General features: G+C 35.1%; 1 protein-coding gene across 3 annotated transcripts in view; it reads right to left on the reverse strand.

Annotated features, from left to right (window-relative positions):
• DDX46 (DEAD-box helicase 46) overlaps positions 1-13,321 on the reverse strand; it is a 39,873-nt gene that overhangs the window by 23,826 nt on the left and 2,726 nt on the right. For 2 of the 3 annotated variants that reach the window (XM_087709525.1, XM_087709524.1), the window contains exons 2-11: positions 12,371-12,403; positions 10,997-11,185; positions 10,439-10,579; positions 5,781-5,877; positions 4,982-5,147; positions 3,793-3,944; positions 3,524-3,637; positions 2,545-2,710; positions 716-836; positions 93-268 (exon numbers count right to left, since the gene is read on the reverse strand). In XM_087709525.1, the coding sequence (XP_087565651.1) occupies positions 93-268; positions 716-836; positions 2,545-2,710; positions 3,524-3,637; positions 3,793-3,944; positions 4,982-5,147; positions 5,781-5,877; positions 10,439-10,579; positions 10,997-11,185; positions 12,371-12,403 (1,355 nt within the window). The remainder of the gene's footprint in view (positions 1-92; positions 269-715; positions 837-2,544; positions 2,711-3,523; positions 3,638-3,792; positions 3,945-4,981; positions 5,148-5,780; positions 5,878-10,438; positions 10,580-10,996; positions 11,186-12,370; positions 12,404-13,321) is intronic. The other variant, XM_087709526.1, reaches the window with a different exon arrangement.

A 13,321-nucleotide genomic window follows, 5' to 3' on the forward strand; every position in this document is an offset into this window, starting at 1 on the left:
GCCGGAGTGGGTGCGCAGTCCCACCCGTAATTTCCGCTACCAGTTCAGGTCAACCAATCTGAACTGGCTGAATACCACCTCTGCATCCATACCTATTGGACCTTCGCCTTCTTCTAATGATCTCTGATCCATGATGTGTCTGAACATGGGCAGCAGAAATGCAATAGTCTTTCCACTTCCTGTTTTAGCAATGCCAATTAAATCACGTCCACTCATAATTGCAGGTATAGCTTGGGCCTGGATAGGGGTGGGCTTTTCATAGCCATGTCTTTAAAAGGAAATACAAAGATACTTTATGGACATGAACAATATCATATATGGGTCTACTAAAGCACTGATTTTCAGTTCTAATATCACATAACATACTTCACAAAGTACAGCTATAGATTAGTGAAGAAATTATAAATATAGGGAACTATTACCTATTCTGATACCTTTAGATGATGTCAAGCTATAATTCATAGTAACTGCACCCAAACCTAGGAGGTCCTGAGAATTATACTTCAGCAACACCTGAAGAATCACAAGTTCCTAATTTCTGGCATGTGGCATGTAGCAGAAACTGCCTTATAAAATATTTGACTGGAGCTAATAGGTGTTTACAGTTTGATATGAAGCAGTACACTCCCCCTTTTTTGCTGTACACTGCAAATTTCTTCACAATTTTTCCTAATCATAAAATATATAAGCTACTATTTCCATATTGCTTACTTACTTTTTCAGGGAATTCAGGATTTTCATAGAAATACCACACTGTACCCAGGTTTTGATTGGCTTGGGACATCCTTTACCCTTGACTATAATTCCTTCCATTTCCAATCTGTATGCATTCACCTCTGCAACATACAACTTGAATTAATATATGAATCACTCATTTGTTGACTTTTATTAATGTCTTCTATATGAAGAATGCTATTCATGTTCGATCACTTTTTTACAAGATGGTATATTCAGGTATCTTTACGAGCAATATAAAACAAAGTTTTTAACATAACTGATGAAAATCATGCAATCAGCATCATTCTCTACAACTATTGTGTATCTTCTTTTGTAATACAAAATAATTAGTAGCTTTTTAATTAGATAGACTGTTAGCCTAGTTAAGACCACAGTAAACCATAATCTGATTAGATTGATTCTGGATAAGTAGACACTCTCTTATTATAGCTTGCACAAGAAATGCCTAAAAAAATCCTGGCTTTGCAATTCACATGACTGCAATTAACTCTGGAAGCTTCCAAAACTCTGAGACTCGCAAATCACTTTGAATAATAATTCTCTCTCCATACTTTATTTTTTAACACACACAAAAAAACATGAAGGTTTTTATTTAGGGCAGCAGGTACTTAGGGCTTAGCCAGGAAAGAAGAGAAAGCACCTACTTTGGGCTCTTCAATAAGAAAGCTGTGAGCAAGGATCTCAAATTGATTCTTATTGTCCCAATATGGGAAAAGGAGCTAAAGACTACAAATCATATGAACATATGGCTCATAGTACACAAGAAAGAAGCCTGTTTGTGGAATGGCTATTCTGAATCCAAACTAATGACATTCTGGCTGTTTTTCAATAGAAGTAATGTGTTCTCCTGTTAGCTTTGAAAAAGAATCAAATACTATGCAGATCTATAAATCTCTGTTTCCTGACTAGAAGATTTTTTCTCATTTTTTTTTACCCTGATGTGATTTCATCAGGTGCTTCTTATTCTCTCCCAATAATCTTTCCAGATATAAGAGCAGGAATTTGTAGTTGTGGTGTAGAAAGTAAAATGCCATATTTTTCGCTCCATAAGACACACCTAAGTTTAGAGGAGGAAAACAAGAAAAAAAATATTCTGCTCTGTTGCGCCCACTACCGGTCAGCTAAACGACGGCTGGATCCTGGCCTCCAGTAGCCCCGCTGATCAGTGGGCTGGCCGATCGAAAATGCCGCCATTGCTGTCTCCTCCATGTCTGCTGCCTCTGCCAGGGAATGCTGGAGCCTTCGCCTCCCAGAATATCGCCAATCGGCTGTTCCAGGTGGTGCTGACATATTAACTCCATAAGACGCACAGATATTTCCACCCACTTTTTTGGGGGAAAAGTGTGTCTTATGGAGCAAAAAATATGGTACATTTATTATTAGACCAATGTTTCTCAACCTTAGCAATTCTAAGATGTGTAGATTTCAATTCCCAGAATTCCCAGCCAGCATGCTGGCTGAGATGTTGGCTGGTTGAGGAACTTTGGGAGTTAAACACCACATACTTCAGAGCTGCCACAGAAAAACTGTATTACCACATAACAAAAAGACAAGACAATCCAGAAGACAGCAGGCTGACAGGAGTGTAGAGGATTCTCTGCAGCCTCCTACACTATTCAAGGAGCTTTCAGCCTGAAAATTTTAAGAGATACAAGAGTAGTAGGATAAAGAAACTGCCACTTTCTCATTTAATGAGGACTTAATTTGATGAGGAAGTAGCATATTTCTTGAGATGAACCCAATTCACAAAATCTCACAATTTAATTTACTGAATTTGGTAGCAGTTTCTTTGACACTGCTGATTACCTTCCAGAGTCATTTTGGCTAGCTCGGGAACTTCAACATAGAAATTTTTTCTGTAAGACTCATATTCAATCTTCCCATGATCCACTGGTTCCAGCAATTTCCTATGTTTCGTTTGGTAGCCTGTCAGTGCAGTCTGGAGATCAACTTCCTCCTCTTCAGAGGAATACTGGTGGGTTACAAAGCAGAAAAAGTGACCTTTAGGAAGATTTTTTTATATATATAAAGCATTTCTATATTTTTATAAAACGTTTGAAATTCTGCAGCACTACACATCATAAAACCAGATAATAAAAAATAAAACTAACAAGGTAACTACAAAAGCATGACAGCAGTGATTAACAAAGATTTGTTCATTATGAAATTTGTTACAATGTTATTTAATTAACTTATATATTTAGAACTTCAGATGCCACCTTTTACAATGTACTTTTTACTAAGGTAAGCTTGCATGACTCTTTTCCTCCAAATCTACACATTTACTAGCTTTATCCTTCCCTAGTATCTGTACTTTTACTACAAAACCTACATATCCTACCTATCTGTTTTGCTTTTGCTTATTAACTATCATAGCCCTATGCTGAGGCAAGAACTGTTCAAGCAGTGAAAATAGCACTTGACATATGCTCCCCTTTTAAAGGGGAACCTACAAGCTCTTCAACTGTCCTCTCTACATTTATTTTAGCCGATGGAGGAACATAAGTAAAAACTCATCTCCCATAATATTAATAGTATTTCTGCTGAGCAATCCCACTGGATTTCCTTCTGCTCCCTTCAGGGATACCTCATTTTGAAAAAAGTTTAAGTCCTAAGCATTCACAATACAAAAGTAACAACAAATTATCTGATTCCAATCTAAATATGTTCATTATTATACAGATTGGGAAACAAAATAAAATTATCTCCATGATTGAAACTATCTCTTAAAACACATAGTATTTCCTGGAGTTTCATGTGAAATAATGCAACACAATTTAATTACCTCCATTGCATCTTGATCATTCACCATGAGTTCTCCTTTCTTCTTTTCAGTCTCTGGAGAAGCTTTTTGGGTTTTCACTACAGTTACTACTTTTGTAACTGTTGGACCTGATTTCTTTAAAATGAAAATAAAAGGGGGAGGGCATTTTACTGAGTTTGGAAGCACACAAAGCAAATCAGAAACATGAATTACTTTAATACTCTAATTTTGAATTTATGTGTCATAATATTCAAAAAGCTATTTCAAAATCTGAATCAAATCCAATTTACCTTTTCACTTCCAGCTCCACCTTTTACACTTCTCATATTAAACTTCTTGACCTCTTCTTTTACTTCTTCCATATACGCATCTAGTGGATCTAACTCTTCATCTTCAATTTCATTACCTTCTTTTTCTCCTTCTGCAGTTTCTTCATCATCATCTAACATGAAATATATTTTTAAAACCATACTAGGATACAATATGTTCCTATATATGTAACTCATACTTTCCTAAGTATATTTTAATGGTAAAAAAGATGACTCTTTTCTATATAAACAGTGACATTGATTTTCTGCACAGTCTAACTGCTGAATGTGGAGATTGTTTATTTTTTTCTACCTATAAAAGTACCGTATTTTTTAGAGTATAAGATGCACCAAGATTTTGAAGAGGCAAATTAAAAAAAAAAGTTTTTGCACTCCGCAGATCTCCCAAAAACGGCCTGTTTTTCGCAAAACAGGGCCCATTGGTTTTTTTTTTTTCAAAAAAAAAAGGGCATGAACAGCCTTTAGGCGGCTTGTAGGTGCTCCTAGGGGTTTGGGGGGGAGCAAAAAACAGCTATGCACGGCCATTTTGGTGAAGGGGGTGGAGTTTCGGGAGGCAAAAAATGCTGTATTCAGTGTATAAGACGCACCCAGATTTTCAGCCTCTTTTTTGAGGGAAAAAGGTGCGTTCTTATACTTTGAAAAATACAATTCTCTATATTCAAATTCTCTACAAAATATAGACTCTGTGCATAAGAAATAAAGTGTAAAAACAACATGCATACACTGTTATATGGGCAGAACACCCAGTTTCAGATGGTTTGGGAACCAAAACATGCAACTTTGGGGTGTTTTCATTTGTGTAAGCCTGATTTGCTCTGCACAGTAATAGCAGAGAGAAGCATATAAAAACTCCAAGGTTTCAGCAGTTTCAGAGAGAGATGGAGAGGAACAGTTGAGAAGTTACAGAGGGATGTGCATTTTGTTTCATTCCAAATCCATAAAAACAAAAAGCATTTTAAATTTCAGTTGTCTAACTAGAGTTGATCCAAAACAAATTGATATAACCCCTAGAGAGCAAAGGGATTGAAACAACATATTTTCCCCATTTCATACACAACTTTAAGAACCACTGTGGCTATTGTCTTCAGTTATGTTCAAAAGAATATAGCTTATTTCTTCACAAATAATTTTAATGCAAAGACATTAATACCATCATCATCTTCTAAACTCCATTTCTTCCCCTGCTTCATCTCTTCAATTTCTTTCTTCAGTTCTCCTATATTTTCCATAGCTTTCTTGCGCTGCTCTTCTCTCCATTTTTCTACTCGTTCTTTTCGTTTTCTCATTTCCTCTTCCAATTTATTTTGATCAAAATTCTATTCCAGAAAAAAAAAATCATCCAAAAGGTAGTATCAAATTTCTAATACAGCTTAAAGAGAAATGAAATTGATCTAGATCCTGGAAGCATACAATTAGTGAAAACCTGATTTTCAGTTCTATCCAGTACAACAACTTTTTCAGAAAGTAAACTTTCTTCAGAACGAAAATGTAGTAAAACTACGTTCTAGACCAGTGGATAACAAAGGAAAAGGAAATATGAATATACATCTATTTTGTTAAATGGAGTAGTATGGGTAGCAGCATACTAGGAGCTCTTTACAAAATTAGATTAAAAAAAACTTATCTTTCTAAAAGTCTACATGGTGTTTTTGATAAACAAAAATAAGCAACAAATGTCAGAAAGATAAAATAGGTTAAGAGGTTTTAGTTAACAACACATTATGCAAGTTATTCAGATTTTAAAATACATTATCATTATGATATCAGTTACTGCCTGGCTACATTGAATAGAAACAACCTTTAAAATTGATGCAAATATTACAATTACTTATTTAAATATTTGTTGTGCTATTTCTCATTAAAACTTAAGAAATTATTTAGAACCTTCAAAATTATGGTTTTAAAAATGGCTTGTTACTTTATAGACATAGAACTCTTTCTGTACTTACATTTACATCTTTATCCTTTTCTTCTTCCTTGTCCTCTTTCTCTTTTTTCTTGTCTTTATTAACTTCCACACCTTCTATCTTTTCTGTAGAACGTGATCTGAAAGACATAGAAAGCATTCTGTATTGCATAATGGTTTCTGTTCTCTTGACAGACAATATTAATGAATACAAATAATTGTTTTTATTATACATTGCTTCATTGAATGAAATTAAATTATAATAAACAAGTCTTAAGTTTCTGAACTCCTTTTTCTGCCCTTCTGGCACATGCATGCAAGGAAGACACTTCAAGTTTTTAATTAAGATTCAGTATTATGTCTATACCTAGACAAACTCATTTATTATAAACTGGGCTAGGGAAATAAGCCAATTTTAAATTGTGCTTTCCTAAAGTTAGAACAAATTAGATACCCTTTGCCAGTGTTTAGACAGCATATTCATGGCCTAATACAGCTGCCCAAATATTTTCATAGTTCTTTATGTATAGCAGAATCTTTACAACCCTTTCATACTCATGCTTAAAAAATTGCAGACATTAAATCTGTAGGTACTGGGAAAATAGAATCAGTCTTCAATTTATCTCCAGTTGCTTATTGATGGTTCAAAGTTACAACAGATCTCCTCAGAGCTAGTTATGATCCAGTTTTAGTGTTACCTCAGTCGAATGCACATTTCTGTAATGATGTGATGGCATTTTAACCACTTGGCAACCAGATCATCTTTATGGCTATTTGCAGCACTATGGCCAGATGGCTGCAATTTGTGGATTTTGTTTTGCTAGTTTCTGGCATTCACTTTTGGTTCCTGGTAAAAAACGCCCATTGCAGAAAATGAATTTGACAATCACTGTGTTTGCTTAACAACCCTATAATCTTCAATTCAATCACATGATTCCTGTATTCCATACATACCTTTCCCTTAAACTATTTTGTGAAAGGGGTTTCTAAAGTTTGGATGCAAACTTAAATTGCAATTAATCAAAAATTGAAAATGGAGGAGGAGCCAACGTTGCGACGAAACGGACATACAGTCTCCATGCTCCAAGACTGCCGCCAATATACTTTTGCTGGGTGGTCCAATTGAACCTAAACTGTCCCAAAGAGACGGTGAACAGGAAAACTAAGTCTTGCTGATCTCAGGGACCCTGCAAAGTCCCTGATTGATCCAAGAGACGGTTTTCAAGCTGGCGACAAAATGCAGCCTAGGCTGATGAAGTTGTGATGGCTCCGGAACGGAAGGAAAGCGGAAGGAGAAAGTGTGTCCATCTGGTGAGGAATCCTTTGTTTTGAAAAAGACTGCCCCCCAAAATTTCTCTTTTTAAGCTAAATTAAATCCTTAAGCAGAAGAAGTAAGCGGCGAAATTAAGCTGCATTGGATTGTTTTGGATAGTATATTTTTTCCTTTTTTTGGTAATTATACTTTGCAGATTAAAGTGCTCACAACTTTTTTTTCTCTCCTCTTTTTAAAGTGAACGGACCGGTTTTTCTTCTTCTATTTTTGTTGCTTTACTTTTTAACTTAAGGATTAAAATCTCTTTCTTTATTTTAACAAAAGTTTCTACTATTTGCTATTAAATTCCATTTAAGAACTTTGTTTCCCTTAAGCTTGAGACAACATTAGAGAGTGAAAGGAACCAATACTGCCTCTCGGAGGCTAGAGTTTCTGAAACTATACATTTTCTCCTGTTTCTCCTTTGATCTTACTGTTCTGTACTTCAAAGTTCCGTAATCAAAAGTGATAAGAGCCAAGGGCACGAAGTGTTTACACAGATGTCTTTTGAGAGCTTTATCGGCACTGGGAGAGGGAGGAAAACAACCGGAACCCCTTTCTTGTGAAGATTACGAATGATCTTGCGTTTAAGTTATATATATATATAATAAAAGGAGTCGTTCTCTGTAGCTCAAATGGTTAACTCCCTGCCTGGGAGGCAATAGAGCACAGGTTCGATCGAATCCCAATAAGGATATGGCTAGCTGATGAGAGCTAAATAGCTTGAAATAGATCTATACTAGTCTTCCTTTATTTATTTATCAGCACAAATAAAAAACATATATATATATATATATATATATATATATATATATATATATATATATATATATATATATATATATATATATATATATATGTGTGTGTGTGTGTGTGTGTGTGTGTGTTTTCTGAGGTTTTCGCGGGTGTTAGTATGTGGGTCTCTAGTTGTTCGGGTTTTCTCCCGCGTAGTTCCCTACTCCTGGAAACACCAAACCTGAAGTAGTCAGCAGCAGCCTGAAGATGACGAATGTGACTTCGTCGAAACGTCGCAAAGACATATCCAATTCTACGCGGGAGAAAACCCGAACAACTAGAGACCCATATATATATGTTATATTTATGCTGATAAATATTTGGGCATACCAGGGGTTGTGACTTTAAATATATATATATATATATATATATATGGTCTGGAAAGCTAGAGTGGCAGCAATTTACAATTTGGAAATATGGATCAATTCCAGAAGAGGAAACTTTAATTTTGCAAAATATTTGGGATGGAATTCAAAATTTACTGGAGGTAACTGGAAGATAGAGTTTTTACTAGAAAAAAATGATGGGGATGGAGCACCAAAAATTGAAGAGAAAAATGAATACAAATATAAGAAAACTAATGATTTGATTTGTGGAGTGAATGTGGTTGAAAGCGAAAAAATGGGAGTATAGAAAAGGGAATTTGATAGACTGGAGCTCTACCCCAAATTTCAAGGCACAGAAGAAAAAAGGGGAAAAATTAGGATTTTAAGGAGAGAAACCTTACCAGAAGCACGATCAACAACTAAAGATAAATTAATTAAAGTAGCAAATGGAGGGCGCCAAGACTACCCGAGAGATGCAACAAGTAACAAGGTGCGGAGAGATGTCCATAAAAACTTTACTAAGGAAATAAACAGAAGATTCATTCCATAAATGGCAAAAGAAATAAGACTATATGCCTATTGGAAGGACATAGGTTGATATATGAAAGTTGATAATAAAAAAGTAGCTAAGTCTGGTGATTAGTAAGTAGTAATTTAGTAATTTTTAGATTGCTATGTTAAATAAATAATTGATAATGGCAACAAGGTACATTTTTGTATTGGCTGGATGTGAGGAAGTTGGCTATAAATAGTAAATGATTTTGTTAACAAATATTAATGATAATAATAATAATGAAATGATAAGAGATATAGTTAATGATATACATATGTACTGGTTTAACATAAGGAATTTGGATATAAATTGCAAACTGACTTGGAAAAAAAGGCTTAGAAATTTTGCTAATTAATCCTTAGTTTGAGTGTGTTATAAAGGTGTAATGTTACTGGATATATGAACATTTAACAAAAAAATATGCCATCAGGTGTTTGTGTTTTTAACTATGGATTATTTTAGGCAAAAGGAAGTTAAAACAACTTTAGTCAAATGAGAATTATGCTATGCTGACAGTAAGATTCATAAAAATTTTTGATATCAGATATGAATATAAGCAATGACTGTGGAAGAGATGCACAAAAGTTATTTGTAACCAACTGACACACTTTCTACACGATGTAATGTAAGATGATTCTTTTTTTGTGTTGTTTGTTTAATGAAAATAAAAAAAATGCAAAAAAAATGAAAACGAAGGGAAATTTCTATCTCTCTTTTTTGAGTAGATGATAAAATAAAATTCTTGAAGGCAAAATTCAGCTCTTCGGAACAAAAAAGATGACCATTCTATCCAGTGCAGAGTTAGCCACACTTAGGTCCGCTGATTTTAAAGAATTAAAATGCATCAAAACCTGCAAAGAAGTAGCTTTATGTATACTTATAGCCCCCCCACCAAGTTTCACTGAGTTCAGTGGGATTTACCATCAAATATGTGATTAGTGTAAGCAAGAAATCTAACAACAGTACATAGATTAGTTTGTTCAGTTCCTTTTCATAAAGTCATTCCAAAGATCAGATAATATTGCAGAGCAAGCTTCAGACTGCAGTACATGAGTAAGATTATAATTTTTTTCTAGTCTATTCAATTAGACCAGTGGTTTTCACCAGGTAATTCCTGGAGGCAGCAGGATATTACAAGGGAACCTGAGGAGAAAAATATGTAAGGGAAGGCACAGCATGGGCCACAAAAAAGCCAAGTAAATGCTGTCTTGTTGACAGTGAAAACACACCAGTTACTGTCCTGTGTCTGTATCTGAGACATGGAATTGGGCATCATTGTCAGCTGATTCATTTGGCAGATGGTGGAAGCCCTCAGTAAACAACTGACAAGGGAGTGTGTTGAGTTACTAAAATTATTATAAATAAAAACATATATTCTGTACAAACCAAGTGTGCAAGTGATGATCTTCTTCATGATAATGGGACGTGGACAGGGGATCCACAGGAAAAAATCAAGGTTGGAAGGGGGCCACAGGCAAAAAAGATTGAGAAACACTGATTTGTATTACTGTACTCACAATAAGCATTAAAACTAGGTGTACGAAAAGGATAGTCTCATATAGTGAACCGGATGTAGCAAAAATAATTTTTTGGCATATTAAAATACAATATAGAAACAGCATTCCACAATAGAATTTCATACCTACATAACTGGAATATGAGCAAAATAGCAGCTATATTATTAGAGTTAGAAAAAAATGCATACACTCAATTACCTGTTTTCTACTTTCTTGCTCTTGCCAGGGCTGGAAGATCGAGACCGTCTGCCTCTGCTCCGGCTTCTAGATCGTCTTCTCTCTCGGCTGCGTGATCGTCTTCTCTCTCTACTCCTTTCCCTCTCTCTACTTCTTGAGCGCCTGTACAAAGCAGATTTGAGGTACAATCTTACGTAAAATATATTTTTCTATTTCATAAAACATCACTCCCCAAGAGCCAGTAGAAAATACTCATTTCAGAAAATAAAAGAGCAATGAATTCCAATAAAGCAGGAGTGTCAAACTCATGGCACGCGAGCCAGATGTCTCACGTGCTGGCCATGCCCACTCCCATTTTAGCAAAGGGGGAAAAAGTCACACTATGCCATGTGACAACAATGTGATGATGCAAGTTTGACACCCCTGCAATAAAGGAACAACGAATTCTAATAAATTAAGAACCAATTTTTACAGTGACAAAATAATATTCCTTCTCCATATCGTCAATTTGTTTAGAAAAATGTTCAGCATTTACTAAGATTTTTTTCTTGCAGGAGTCTATTAAAGACTGCAACTTACCTCACCCGTTTTCTGTCACGTGATCGAGACCTTCTCTTGTCCCTGCTCCGCGATCTCTCACGCCTGCGGTCTCTGTCTCTACTCCTAGAACGCCTGTCATCTCCACGTTTTGCTCTTTTGTCAGATGGTGAACGACTGCGTGAACGGCTACCAGAGCGCCCTCGTGATGAGGAGCGCTTCCGATAATGCCTGCAGTTGTATATTAAAAGAAGGGTGAATGCAAAGAATACAGAAACTCAAGTGTAAAGGATGTGATAAACAAATACTGAAGACTATGATTAAAATCATTCAAAATGTTCCAAACTAGACTGTGAAAATATGTGATTTATTTTCAGTATTTTTACTATTGAATTGATGTGATTTTCTTATAAGAGGATTAGTCCGAAACTGAGACCAAGACTGAAATCTTTACAAACTTCTGAGTTTCTCTGGGATAGCTGTTTTCTAGCAATCCACTTGATTGTAACTGTTAAAATACTAAATGGGAAATACTAGCTATGGAAATACTAGCTAAATTCTTCTAGCAGGAGTAAATAAAATGAAATATAATTTGTTAAACAGAGGATAATATTATATACATTCCAGGCTATTGATTTTTGGATTCAAAATAATGTGGAAAAGTTAAAGAGCCACAACAGTAATAGCAAGGAAGTAGCTTATGAATTTTTCATGAAGGAAAGACAAAGCAAAACAAACAAATATATCTCCTGTCAGTTAATACGTATATATTCCCTACTCTTTTTCTCTTTATATAAATACTGTTAATTTCTGGGGAAGGATAAAATATGCTCTTGTTTATCTATAGAATTATAGAAAATACAACTCTATAATTAGCTATTTCCCCAGGCCCAATGCAACCTCCAATAAATGTTGCTCATCACTCAAGTGACAAGTGATGTGCTCCCAAATGGAGGAGAGGGAGACTATATTTTCAGCCCAGGGTTATTGAGGTGTTGGTCAAACATGTATTTTACTTCTAGCATATATGAATACATAAGATAACAATGCTCAAATAAAATACAATCTGATTCTGAAGTAGCCAAGTTTGCTAAACACAATGCACCCAAAATATAAATATAGGACTATACAAGTAAAACAAATTAAAAACTACCCTCTTTCCTATTTAACTAACTGTCCTCTTTGCATTTTGCAAAGCATAGACTATAGTGGCACTTCATATAAAATAGGAATCCATCATACACTGAAGGAAAAACAGAATCATGAAATCCCAATGAACATCTGAACTGAATGTCACACACAAATATTGAAAGAGGTGGCAACTATTTGATTAATACAATCATTAATCATTTACATAGTACATTTGTGCTTAGAAATTGTGAGATAAAAACTATTATTTTAAATAGATGAACTCACTGTTTTTGCTTGGACAACTGTTGCTTTGTTGATCTAAAAAAATGAGAGAGATTAGGTAAGCAAGATGGTATCTTCAAATAAATCCATTTTGGATGATTTCAGCATGAAACCTTTCAAAACCTGCCAGCTACAGTTAGGCTCTGCTTATTTTATATAATACTGAGCTTCCCCTATGAAATATTCTATGCAAACTACTGCAAGTTTATTATGTGATTGACCAAACCTCATATCTGAAAATCATGGATGTTTTCCAAGATTGTGCTATGCAACTGACTTTTCACTAATGACTATTTCCCATTTGGACAGACTCCAACATTTGCAAAACAGCCTCATTGGACAAGAAGGATCTCTCTATTAGAAGGAAAACATAAATGGCGGAGAGGACAGTTGTGTTCTCAGATATTTGATCCAATTGTTCTGAAATTTATTTATGCAATTATTCTGACAAGCAATCCCTAGCAATCTAAAACTCATAGAGTTATCAGTGCATGTAACACAGATGTTTGTGCGGTAAGATTATCACTCCTGCTATCAAGCAAAACCAAGCATTTAATAGTCAATGCCATACCATGTGCATGAATCATGCAAGTGGCAAGAAAATAGGGGCAGTCAGGCATAACAAAGGTTATGTAGACAGTAAACACAGGGTCAATCAAAATTGACTCAAATGTCTATACACCAATGCACAGAGTATGAGGAACAAATAGGGTGAATTAGAAATTCAAGTAAATGCGGGCAGATACGATATTGTTTCCATTACAGAAACTTGGTGGGATGAAACCCACAAATGGAACATACAGCTAGAAGGATTTAAATTATTTAAAAGAAATAGACCAAATAAAAGAGGAGGTGGAGTTGCACTATATATAAGAAATAACTACATCTCTACAGAAATAGAGCACAACAATGATGGGAACTATCTTGAATGCATTTGGGTCAATATTAAAGGTG

The sequence above is a fragment of the Thamnophis sirtalis genome, unplaced genomic scaffold, assembly GCF_051295495.1.
Source record: "Thamnophis sirtalis isolate CommonGarterSnake01/CBP01778 unplaced genomic scaffold, rThaSir2_p1.2 scaffold_3, whole genome shotgun sequence".
Lineage (NCBI taxonomy): Eukaryota > Metazoa > Chordata > Lepidosauria > Squamata > Natricidae > Thamnophis > Thamnophis sirtalis.